General features: G+C 31.5%; 3 protein-coding genes across 3 annotated transcripts; 2 read left to right on the top strand and 1 right to left on the bottom strand.

The window, feature by feature from the left end:
* Positions 1-6,245: 6,245 nt before the first annotated feature.
* On the bottom strand, positions 6,246-7,451 carry LOC129914606 (protein BCCIP homolog). The gene is made up of 3 exons (XM_055993936.1): positions 7,251-7,451; positions 7,055-7,181; positions 6,246-7,000 (listed from the first exon to the last, which is right to left on the bottom strand). Exons 1-3 carry the CDS (start codon positions 7,362-7,364, stop codon positions 6,357-6,359), a joined length of 885 nt encoding a protein of 294 aa, XP_055849911.1. The 5' UTR covers positions 7,365-7,451; the 3' UTR covers positions 6,246-6,356.
* Positions 7,452-10,849: 3,398 nt separating this feature from the next.
* Positions 10,850-11,243, top strand: LOC129914205 (COX assembly mitochondrial protein 2 homolog). Its single transcript, XM_055993339.1, has 2 exons — positions 10,850-10,969; positions 11,025-11,243. The coding sequence occupies exons 1-2, from the start codon at positions 10,889-10,891 to the stop codon at positions 11,190-11,192; spliced, it is 249 nt and encodes an 82-aa protein (XP_055849314.1). The 5' UTR covers positions 10,850-10,888; the 3' UTR covers positions 11,193-11,243.
* LOC129914204 (protein Abitram) lies at positions 11,239-11,841 on the top strand. Its single transcript, XM_055993338.1, has one exon. It carries the CDS (start codon positions 11,239-11,241, stop codon positions 11,824-11,826), a length of 588 nt encoding a protein of 195 aa, XP_055849313.1. The 3' UTR covers positions 11,827-11,841.
* Positions 11,842-13,447: the final 1,606 nt, after the last annotated feature.

Genomic DNA, 13,447 nt, shown 5'->3' with positions numbered 1-13,447 from the left:
TTTTCATTTTTGATTATGTTATATTTTATACCGCAAGAATAGATTTTTCATCACGACCGAGTTTTTTAATTTTTGGCTACCAATTTTCCTGACGATATAAAAATTAAAAGTGGTTTTTACATTTATATTTTTTTAAGGGCGAGGGCTTTGTTTGCGTTAGTGCAAGTATTTTTTTTAAACCCTTTCGAACCCAAACTATGAAAATCCAGTATTAAAAAAATTGTTTTCATTATTATCGTGTCAAAAACATTACAACTAAGAAATATGAATAGCAAAACATTATTTTCCAAAATAATAAATAGCAAAACTAATTGTTACTCACAGATTGCATGTAAGTAACATGCACTGACTATGACACCAAAAAAAGCCGGAAGACTAAGAAAATATTTGTTTTATATAATATTAATGTATACCTACTACTTTTTCTAAGCCAAAAACAAAACATTTTCTGGATTTACATTTTGTATATCTTTTTTTTTCAAAATTATGACCATATAAAAAAAAATTTAGCAAAAATAAAAAGGGGAATTCCAGTCCCTTCTTCGATACAAAAAAATTAAAAGTATGATATTTGACTAACTTTTTGTACTAATCCAGTAACTAGACATTATTATCTTTCAATTAAGCCATCGAAAACTAAAAAAATATTTAGTGGAATATGCAAAAATGCTCATATGCAAAAAGATTGAGCTTAAACTCAATCACTTTTCAGTACATTTTCTTGAGATCTGTCTCAAGAAAATGAGAAAGATCTCAAGAAAATGTACCTACTAAAAAGTTGCATATGAGCTATTGTCCTGTAAGTATCAAATTTTCGATATTCGACTTGTTTTAAACTTCCCTGATTTGTATAGTCTAAATTGGAAGATTTTACAGTTATAGGACCTTGTCTTAGACAATTTCTAAATAAATAACTGTAACCCGAACAGATGAATACGTATATGTATAAGGTTCTTTTTACTTTACCTTAAAAAAGGGGACCCTTCACAACCTGTCTTCTGCATAAAACATAATAAACAGGATGAGTTCTTTTTCACAGTAAGAAAAAGTGGGATACTTTAAATTTTGTGTGAAACTTGTACGGAAATGACTAGTTCTTTAAATACAATAAAATTCACTACTGCAATGCACATACTTTCTCTTGTTTCAAATTTAATATGTACAAAGGTTATCAGAGAAAAACAAAAAACAAAAAAAAACCAGGAAAAACTGTTTTTTTTTTTTTTTTAATTTTGGATTTGTAAATTTTAATGCTATTACTTACCTTTTTGGTACTTACCAAATTGGTCAGTCTATAAATACTAGTAAATTATCTTCTTTTATTCTGTATAGCCTGGTACGCTGCTCGCGCTAAATTTTAGCCAAGAAAAAATTCCCATACAAGTTATCGATAAATTGTATGGGATCCATTTTAGCTCAGATAAAATGTTTCGATAATTTGTATGGGAGCTAAAATTTAGCGCGAGCAGCGTACCAGGCTTATGCAAAAAAATTACATATTTATTTTTCCAATAGTGCATCCAAATTTTACATAAGTAACAACTTTTTCAGTTCCACCCTATTTGACTCCTAATCGACTGAACTATTCCGGGTTTAATCAATTTTTTTTTAAATCAAGGGGCACGGTAGTGCCCAGCCAAGTTCTCTAGCAACTTTGGCACAGGAAACAACTCAGGCCATTTTCGACCCCCCTCTAACTTCCACACCAAAGATGCTAGAAATTTCATTTGTTGAGCGGGTCAAAACCAAACACCTCACAACATTTCAGACTCTTACGATGAGTAGTTTCTAAGATATAGGGCTTCAAAAATCGCAAAAACCGTAACTGACTCACTGACAGATCATCAAAATTATGGAGAACTTCCCGATATCGTAGAAACTTAAAATTTTACACGGTGATAGGACTTGTGATGTATACAAATGAAAAAATCGAAATTTGATATTTTCAATTCAGGGGGCGTGGCATCCGCCCATTTCCGCTGAATTTTCATCAAATATTATACAGCACTTCTGATTATCGTAGAATCTTGAAATTTAGTAGAATGGTAGTTTATGCAAAGGAAAAAATTTGAGAATTTGAGAATTTCAGCCAGGGGGCCTGGCAACCGCCCATTTTCACTGAATTTTCATCAAATATAGAGATTTTCAATTCTACAGCCATACCTTGCAAAAAGTAGTGAAATCACAACGAAAACATTACTATTAAAAGAAGAGCCAAGTTCTCCTATGTTGAAATTATGCTGGCACAAAAAGGGTTCTTTCATAATTGCATGGTTGCTTTGTTTACATGCGGTCATTTGCGATCAGACTAATGTCAGAAAAACTATTTGCGCATGTATTTTACTTTGAATTTATGAACACTTTTTCTGATTTGGATCTTTTGTCAAAAGTTTGAAGTTTCAATTCAGCCTCCTCTTTAAAAAACCAACTCCATCCTTTAAGAAAAAAATCTTTTTTTTTAAACATTTCTCCAAATGTAGTGGAGTAACTAAAGCTCAAAAATTGTCAATATTAGGGAACCCGGCCGAACAGCTTAGATTTTGATGATCTTTTTTTTCAAACGTCGGTAATTAAAAATATTAGCTGCGTTCCTTTGGAAATATTTATCTACTTTTTAGTACTTAAAACTACTTTGAACTACTTTGCTATACTGAAAAAGTAGTTCAAAGCAGCTTTAAGTACTAAAAAGTAGATAAATATTTCCAAAGAAACGCAGCTATTTTAAAGTCTATAGATTAAAAATTGCCGGTGTTGCCGTTTTGATTTTTTAAAATTAATTGAAGATTTTTGTGAACAAAAACAAATTTTTTTCAAAAATTTTTCTTAAATTTCATAAATTAATTGATGCCAAAATATTGTCTAGGAAATTCAAGGAAACAAAATATATGGGAGTGAGGGACAATCTTCCATAGTTCAAGCGATAGATGCAATTTTCTTATTAATTGACTTCAAACACAAAAAAAAATATTTGAACACAACGGCAACACCTACAATATTCAAATATACATTTTTTAAAAGCTAGAAGCTTAGTCATACATGTAAAATTAAAATTAAGTTAATTGAATGAATGGCTTTTGAAAGAATGGTAATTGTACTCAGATTTTTGAAAAAAAAAATATTGAAAAAATTTTAACATGTAGTTTTTTAAACTTGGTCGTAATATAAAATGGGCAATTCCATGGTAACTCACGTTACATTCACAAAAATTTCCAACACATAAATAATTTTTTTTTTCTTCAATTTTAATGTAAATTGATACGAAATTACTATCCATGAATGGAGCATAACTATTACTTTCATAATTAACTAAAAAAATTGTCTTTATTTTTAACATTTGCTTGGGAAAAATAAAAGTTTGATGGTAACTCACGTTACAAAAATCGGACACGAATTTTAAGAGTCCGACAGTATGAAGTTTTTATGTGAAATTAAGAATCTTAATTTGTTTTCAATGAAGATTCCATACATACAAAATTACAAGCTTTTAATATGAGTGACAAAACCAAACATTTTTTCAATATTTCGAGGAAAAATTTTAAAATATTTAGGTAACTCACGTTACATTATTTTGGTAACTCATGTTACCTGCGATTTGTGGTTCCAAAAGTAAAGAAAAGATGCATTTTCACTCAAGTTTTTTTTTAATCGAATAGTGTGTAACGAAGCTTGCTTTAATGTTAACATATTTTAGCACTCACGAGGGGATATTGTCATCGTCACTATAAGACTCATCATATTTTCAGTTTGCTTGTTTATCCGTCATTTTCATGTGAAATTCTTCTGTTGTTGGCAAGCTTATGCTATAAAAATGCTTTAAGATTATTAAACTCCCTAAATTTTATGTCTATCCATAAGGGAATACATCAAAGAATCTTTTCTTGCAACTTGCATAAAGAGTTGCAGTTTGTAAATAGTAATTTGCTAATAAAAAAAGTAAAAAAGACTGCATAATTTGTTCAAAATTCGTGTCCACTTTTTCATGGAATTACCCAAATGCATTTATTTTCAAATTTTTTTGGCCGCATTTATTATGGTTTCAAATTATAAAAGGAAATGTCAATATGTATTAGGGTTTATGAAAAAAATTAAAAAGTATTTCATTTTCGAAGAACTTTTTTTAATAAAAGTTTTGAAAAAAAATGTAACTTATTTTTTTTTTAAAGTTCAACATCTAAACATAAAATTATTTTTTATTCATTTAATAACCCTTACTGTTGAAAGTTAAATAGCAAAAATTTAAAGTTCCTATTTACCACAGTCTTTGAGAAAATTAATTATTTCAACGCAAAAATTCAGTTTTAATAAAAATAAAATTCACGACTGGGTCGCACGTACTTGCTCTTGTAGTTCAAAGTATTGTTATCTTAAATAGCTATTGGAAATTTAAGATTTTGTTTAGTGTCGAGAAAAAATACAAAAAAAAAAAAAAATGAAAGTTAAAAAAATTACATTTAAATTTATTTTTTTCAAAAACCTTTTAAAAAATTTTTTTTAAAAACTTCTTTTTAATTTTTTTTTACATTCGCCAGTTCAAAATTATGTCTATAAATTTTGAATAAAATTGACTTATGTTTTGATGAAATTTATGAACTTTAAAAATATGTCAATTTTTGAAAAACGGCAACGCCATATTTCCGTTCTCCGCATTTTTTGAGAAAAACTAAAAACGCAGTTTTGTTAGAATCAGTAAGAGTATTACGTACACTAAATTTAATCAAAATCGTTAGAGCCGTTTTCGAGAAATTTGCAATACCTCGAAAACGTTATATGGGAGATATGCGTTAAAATGGAGATATTAAAAAAATTAAAAAAACGGTCCTAGGGAATTACGTAAAAGTCATCTGTACCAAGTTTCAAGCAAATCCATCCATCCGTTTAGGCCCTAGCTCGATGTACAGATGGACGTACAGACGCACAGACGCACAGACCGACGGACGGCATGACGAAAACCACTTTTTTGATCTTCTCCATTATCGTAATGTTGGTTTTGATTAAAACCTCAATTTTTTTTTCTACACGAAACCAATACTTGCCCTATAGAGCAAGTAAAAAACCAATGAAATTGAAGTAATTTTTCATTTTTTTTTTTTTTCAAAAGTGTGATATATTTTACCTTTTTTGTTTCGAAATTGAACTGATAATATTTATGGCCAAACATTTTTTTTAAATAAATTCATATTTTATTAGAAAAAGTTTCGAAAAAAGTCATTTTAAATTTTTCTAAGAACATTTTTTTTTTAGTTCTGAGTTTGAGGACCATTTTTTCAAAAAGTCTTGATGAAATTTAGTGGATTTAAATTTAAGAGATAAGAATGAGCTTCTGGCTTTTTAAAAATGTATTTTAAAATATTGTAGGTGTTGCCGTTGTTTTCAAAATATTTTTTTTGTGTTTGAGGTCAGAATGTTAGAAAATTGCATTTATCGCTTAAACGATGGAAGATTGTCCCTTACTGCCTTTTATATATTTTCCTTAAATTACCTAGACAATCTTTTGCTATCATTTGTTTTATGAAATTTAAGCAAAAAAAAAATGGTTTTGTTAAAAAAAATTAATTTTAATTTTAAAAAACAATACGGCAACACCGGCAATTTTTATTCTATAGACTTTAAAGTATTTTTAATTACCTACGTTTGAAAAAAAAAAATCGTCAAAATCAGAGCTGTTCGGCCGGGTTCCCTAATAATTTGCTTTAGTTACTCTACTAATGTTTACAAAGTTATTATATGCAAGAAATTCGCGGCTATTTTTGTTATTTTGACTTGAATTTTGAATTTCCATTCAAAATTTTGATAGAATTGAGAAATAAAGGAAAGCTGTATCATTTTTTACGTCATGTTCCTTGTTCTTCAAGTTGAAATTCATTGCGCATGGGAATTTTTTTATTTGCACATTTGCGCTGCAAATATTTGCGTTTTACATTAATTTATGAACACCTGACATTTGTCATTTGCATTAATGAAAACTCTGCATTCGTCAGACTTGCGCAACCATGCATTTATGAAAGCACCCAAAGTATTGAGATGTAAAAGTGTACCAAGTTCTAAAGTTTCAACGTAGGAGAACTTGGCTCTTTGTTTAACAGTAATGTTTTTGTTGTGATTCTTATTAACCGATTTGATAGAACAGATCCGAGATCGGATAGCTTCCGACAATTGCTTTGTACTTTTAAACAACAACATTAACGATTACCATCTCCATAATCGGCTATAATGATACGAAAATAAAAAAAAAAAACCTTTTAACATACTTGTAAATAAGTAAAAATATACACTTTTTATTTGTATAACTAACAATGTTTATATTAAAAAAAAAAAAATATGCATAAATCATTTCCACAAAAATCAGATCGGTCCTTTTATTCATTATTAATAAAAGTCTGTATCGCATCGATTAAATGTGGCAACTTGCTAGCATCAAATAAAACAACTTTTCTATAAGGAGTCAATGCATCATCGTCCTCCAACCAATCACCCGACAATCCACTATCACACTCTCCAGCCACAGAATATTCAAAACTCTGTACTGCATTTTTAGCAATAACTTCCTCTTCAGCATTGACATAAACATCCTCGGCGGGTTTATTCTTTTTCGCCTCACGCCGATGGAATTTAATAATCATCAAAAAGTAAACAAACTCAAAAGGCATCTTCCTTTGATTAGCTTGTTTGATTTCTTTGTGCAAATTTTCCAACAATGGCACAGAGATTTGTGGAGGAATATTTATAAATCGCTCGTTGATAAGGAATCCAACGGGTCTAGCTTCGTTACTGAGAACATCTCGGAGATGAACGAGAGTTGCATCTGTCGCGTGCTTCTCAGCTTTGGAAATGACATAAGAACGCAACTGTTCGATGCATTGTTTGTCTTTTTTCGCTGTCATATTGATGGCTGTTGTGATGCCAAAAATCATATTCGAATCGTACATGTCCTCGTCTTCGGTGTCCTCATCTTCGCCATCAATTTCGCTTTGGAATATTACACTGCCAACATAGTTTTGTGCTGAAATCAATGAGGTATTAGAAATTCACAATATCAAAGCCAATTCCAGAATACCAATGACAATTTCGGCCAATTCATTCACATTGAGATGTGCCTTGAGGAATAATTGATGAAATAATTGAGTGAGTCCATGAAAATCGGTGTCTGTTGGACTGCGACCTTCGAAATCAACTTGGATTTCCTTTTATGATGAAATGTTAATAGTGTTTTTTTATTTGTATTTAAAAAAATTGATGAAATTTGTTTTTACCTCATTTCCTGTGTATGCATCTGGATGTGGTCCTTCGTTCTCAGACTCAGTTTCAGAATCATCACTGGAATCTTGGTCCATTGGTTCGATATTTTTTTTCTTGTTGGATGACATGGTTTATAATTATTGAATTGATGATATTTAATAAATTATTAAAAAAATTTATTTCGAAATGCAAGCAAAATGTGGTCGTCAACGATTCCACGCGTTATTTGTTTTTTTATTTTTTAGAAATGTCAAAATTTGACGTTTTGAAAGATGTCAGATTTGTAAACAACGCCCCATGAAAGTGCAGGGATGTACAAAGGCAAAAGGAATTTTTAGCCGTTTTCGTGTTAGATCAACCCGAAACAAAAATGTGATTTCTAAAGCCTAAAGGCTTGGCCACACCGGAGGGTACATGCGGTAGCGGTACGGGTAATTGTATGAAAAAAATTCCACATCTGAACGTTGATGTGTCAGTTTGGAATTTTTTTCATACAATTACCCGTACCGCTACCGCATGTACCCTCCGGTGTGGCCAAGCCTTAATTCGCAGCTGAAGAGAAATGAAATTTTCCATGCAAAAATAGCACAGCGAAATCTTAAACGAAATTTAATATTTGTTTGTTTTTGTTTTAATACTTATTTTCTGATGTTTTTTTTTTGAATTTTTTGATTTATATTTTATTATATTAACTTTGACATAATACTACGTTACCACCTACCCTAAACCAAAATTTAGCTTTTTGTATCATTTAAGTTTCCCAGCCCAAAAAAATTTCAAAAAATAAGTTTAAAAATTTTCACTTTTGTACTTTTACGGCCATAGGGTAGAGTTGCCTAATTCCGGCCGTCTCCAGTAGCTGGCCACCTTTAAGAAAAATCAGCATGCGGAGCTAATATATTGCGCACGTTGTAAAAGTTTGTATGTCAATTTTTTTTAAATCAGAGAGACCTTTTGTCAATTTTGTACTTATAAATTACCGACAAAAATGCACAAACATTAGATAAACCAGGCATACAATTATTTTTTTTAACAATTCTGTTATTAGATGCAAATGATCTTTTATCGTTGCAAAAGTGTAACATTTTCTTAAAGGTTTAACTACAACGGCCACTTTTTGCAGAAAGTCAAAAAGTGAAAATTTTCAAACTCATTTTGTGACAGTTTTTCCGACCGCAAAATTTAAAATAGTGATGCAGAAAGCTTAGTTTTTGGTATAAAGAACAATTTTTGTAGTTTTTTCCCACAGTACACATAATAAGGTAATATATTCCGAACGTTGTCAAAATTTGTTTGTCAAAAATGGGCACCAATCTGTCAGGTCGGCCTTTAATTTTTATATTTCAATCGCAGTAAACAGGAAATTTGTTTTTGTTTTAATTTATAAAATCGTCGCCTCAATAAAATAATGTCGTATGTTACATTCGTCTACGTCAAAGTTCAGAATTTTTTTTCTCGAAAACTGTACGGTGAATTTTTTCAAAAATATCATGGTATATACAGAAAACATTTGCCTATTGAATTGCGTTAGAATTATTTCAATATTCCAATCCAGAAACAAATAATAGTCAATTTTGTCCAATATGCCGTTGTCGTATGTAACGTTTTCACAGAAAAAATTTGTTAGTCAAACACATACGACAAATTCATGACACATACGACAAAAAATAAACAAAGTTTAATCCTACACTTGTTTACGACATACGACATTTTCGATGCGAAAAAAAAGCACATAGAACAAGGTTTTTTCTTTTTAAACGGTTTACGTTAATTTATTATTTTAAAGTAGAGCAACTTAACTCTTAATTCTTAAAATATATTTTTTTTTGTTTAAACAAAAGAAAAAAACTTAAAATAAAATTCAATTCACAGAAAAAGTATTATTTTTATGTTATTTTTCAACAATTTTTAGAATTCATGAGATGAACTTTTAATTCTCGGCCATTCCTTTCGCATTTTTAGGACATTTTCACGCTTATTATCCAGTCTATCTCGTTGAAGAAGCAATCTTTTTTCTTGAAACTTGGTAGGTCTTAAGGGCACAGTATAAAGTTGAAGTTCTAGAAGTTTCAAGAAAAACGAATTCAAAATAGCTTAATTATAAACAGACAAAGACGGTAACGGAGAAGATTTGTACGCGTCTTCTCCGTTACCGCTTTATCTGTGAATAATTTGGCTACGTTAAATTAGTTTTTCGTGAAACTTCTAGAACATCAACTTTATCATGAGAGTTTCAAGAAAAAAGGTTGCTTCTTCAACGAGATAGACTGAAAACAAAGTCAATGTTTGTGTCTTCTCCGTGTGGAATGGCCGTTCTTAAAATACCTTTACTTTTTTTTGTCCAAACAGAAAAAACTTAAATCACATTTAATTCATAGAAAAAATTAAACATTTTTATGTTATATTTGAACAATTTTTAGAATTAGAATGGTAGATTCCGATCGTTGGGTTGATTATTTTTAGATGTGGATGGAGTATAGACATAAGAATATCATGTGCAGCTTCATAAAAATTTCGGAGGGCCGAGTTTTCATTTTGATTTTCTAACTGGTACGTGATGGGATCGCCGTTATCTTCATCGTCTGCTGAAAAGTCCTTTTCACTGGATTCAGAACACTCATTAGGCGAACCTAATGGATCGACATCGAGGAATTCATCATCCAATATTTCGTTGCTCATGCTAAATAAAATAAAATCATAAAACCACTTTTTAAGCATTTAGTATGCATTATCATATTACGCATAAAGCACCTCCGATAAACTTGGCGCAGGTGACTCGTCAGCCCTGCTCGACATCTTGATTGCGACTGAAATTAAACTCGTCTGTGTATTTCCTTATGGGACATACGACAAACGTTTACCGAAATTCCAGTAAAATATTGTCGTATGTGTAGCAAAAATAGCACATACTACAATTATTTACCGAACGAAGAGAACACAGATTTTGTATGAAAAAATTGTAGTATGTGATAATTTTTGTCGTATGTGCACGTTTTTAGTGCACTTACGACAAATAGATACTGAAAATGTTTGTAAACCTACACATACGACAAAATGCATACTGATTATCTCGGAAACGAAGACAGATATCGAAAAACGGATTTCACAGAATGAAAGAGAAAAAATCAATTAGCAAAACTGCATTCAAATCTCAAAACCTCAATTTTGCACATACGACAATATTTTATTGAGGCGACGAAATGTCATTTAAAAATATTATAAATTGAAAAATAACAAATTTTCTTCGTGTTTCATCGCGGAAAATGGTAAATTATTGTTTAAAAATTAGTGGTGTGCGTGGTTTATCAGTTTTTGTGTGTGTTTTCGTCGGTATTTTAAACAATTAAGAATTCAGTAGCTGACATTGGTCGCCAAAGTGTCATGTTTTGACAATCTGGCGACCAATGTCAGTTCGGAATATATTACCTTTTTATGTGTACTGTGTGCTGGGCATGCTATTAGAAAATCACTTTAAAATGAACACGTCTACAATCTGATTTCAAAATCAGAAATGAACTGCTCATTTTCATTGCCCCCGCATGTTTTTTGTTGTGGGGCATTGTTCTACCTGTCATTTTGATATTTTTGTGTGTTACGTCGGGATCTAAACTATTTTTCCAAAATTTCCTAAATTTTTCTTCTTTTTTGGAAAATGCACACAGATTTATCAGCCCATTTGCATACTCCCGAATGTAATAAAATTATTAACGATTTAAAAGACTGCCACGCACAAGTTAGTATTCCCTCCATCATATCCTACTTTTCTAATACATAAAATCCATCTGTAGAACACCTTTGGTAAGTTTATCGGAATTTGCAACGATCTGGACAATCTATTAGTCAAGTGCCTCAAACAGGAACGTATAAATAGATCAGCAGCAAATCGTGCCAAGGCTCGTGAACAGCAAAAAGTCATTCGAGAGAAAATGCAACAACCTGGAAATCCTTATATATAAATTACTTTTTTTTATTTTTTACTTTAAAACCAACAACATTTTTATAATGAATCCCTTAGCCGAGTTCTATTTTACCCAAGAAAAAGAAGAAATCTGTGGTCTTCCAGTTTCTTCAATTACCGAAGAATACATTGAAGACAATCCATCGATTGTAGACAGATACTACACTCGTTATTATTATATTAAGCCTGGTCAAAGAGAAGAACCATATTTGGTCCTTTTTCACTCAAATCGGGTTTGTTTGATTTGCTTAGCTCCAGAGCATTCAGTTTTTAAGAATGGTATTGAAGGAATTTCCTTTAATATCGGAAATATGGACCGAAGTCAGAATCAAGTGAGTGGAAAAGGGAAGAAGGGTGGCATGGCTTTGCAACAAGATTCCACTTTGGCTCTTGTTAGTGGAAAAGATGGACAAACTTATAAAGTACCGAGTTGTATCAAAGGGAAATTGATTGAAGTCAATCCTAGAATTCTTAAGAAACCGGAACTAATGGGAGATATTGGAGATGGATATTTGGCTATTGTTCTACCCAAACCAGAACATTGCAATGAAATTCGTGCAAGTTTACTCACAGATGAGCAGTATAGAGTACATTTAAATGAGAAGATTTCCAAGGATCCAATAACTGAGTGATTGTTGTTGTACAAAATAAAGGGTTAAATAGTTTAAGAATGACAAAATAAAACAAAGCATTTGTTTTTTAAAAGAAAATTTGTTTTATTGGGGTTCTACAGAGTGATCCAAAATGGTTCATTCAATTGAAATAGCATAGCACTGGAAATCGGAGAATTTTTCGACTACTAAATAGGTGGAAAATAGTTTATTCTTTCTATGCAATCATGATTTCCGCATATTTTGGATAGTGGCCTGATTTATAGAAGTCGATCGTTTTAAGATTCGCCTTTTGACTCGCGTAGCATTGCGCAATTATGGAATACGGAGCGAATACTTCCAATATTCCAGCCAAATGATAGCTAGATTCATTAGATTTTTATTTTGTAATCAGCCTTATCACGAATTCCATTCGTATCGGAAATGTAACGATTCCCGAAATCACGGAATCCATTCGTAATGGAAAATTTCATACAAATCGGCACTACGATCGGATTTTGTGATTGTTTTTTCGGGAATCGTAGCAAATTTCCGACACGAATTTAATTCGTGATAAGGCCGAATGTTTGTGGAAATACATTCTTCTTTTCTTTAGCTCCGAAATAATGTACATAATTTCATTGTAATTTGCTAATGCAGAAAAAATTGGTTACTAGTTGTCTTTCCATCAAGAAAAAACTCCCTTGCTCGCGTTTTACTCTTTACCAAATTTCTGCAATGTTTCCTGTTCTTGTCTGTGAAACGCGCATCCATCTTCGCAGTACAGTGGAAAGCTAATTATATCGTTAAGCCAGGTATGCAGATCAACATTTTTTATCTCTTTTTTTTTTTACTTTTTATCTGTGCGCTAAAATAAGTTTAGTTCTGCCGAGTCGACTTTTGCCGTGCGGCGTAAGTCAACTCGTGTGAACGTAAGTCGCAGGTGACTAAAGTGACAATCCCGCCCATAGAAATCTAGTCGCTTTTAGCCGTGCGGCATATTGTGCGGCTAAAATTGACACGTGAAAAGTCCGCAGTTCGGCTTAAATTTGAAGAGAATTTTGTATGGAAGCTTAAATTTAGCTCGATCTGCGCACTTCTAGCCTTTGCCGTTAAATCTCTAATGGAATTTGTATAGGTACTTATTTTGGGAAGATCCTCAGATCACAATGTCTTGTATGCGAAGGGAAGAAAGAATAACATTTTCTATAAGATCGATCTCAAGAAACTGTTCCGAAAACTGAGAAAAGAGCTTACCCAGGCTCATTTAATCCTGGTACGCAGATCAAGCTAAATTTAAGCGCATCTAATGCTCCCATACAAGTTATCGATAATTTGTTTGGGATAGATTTTAGCTCGGCAAATTTTTTTTCGATAATTTGTATGGGAGCTAAAATTTAGCCCGATCTTCATACTAGACTTATAACGACATTGGCTCAAAAAGTGAAAAGGCAAGTAAAAGGCAAAAAGTAAAAATTTTCCAACATATTTTTTTTATTATTTTCCCAAGAGGAAAACCTAAAAAATGATACAGAAAGCTAGTTTTTTTGTCTTAAAAACAACTTATACATATAGGTACTCTTATTCACTAACCAATTAAAAATAAAAAAATATATTTCTACTTTAATTTGTTAGGCTTGGCCACACCGGAGGGTATGCGGTA

Source organism: Episyrphus balteatus, chromosome 3 (genome assembly GCF_945859705.1).
Source record: "Episyrphus balteatus chromosome 3, idEpiBalt1.1, whole genome shotgun sequence".
In the NCBI taxonomy this organism is placed as follows: Eukaryota; Metazoa; Arthropoda; class Insecta; order Diptera; family Syrphidae; genus Episyrphus; species Episyrphus balteatus.
Note: the sequence above shows the minus strand (reverse complement) of the source record. Positions and strands in the feature narration are given on the sequence as shown.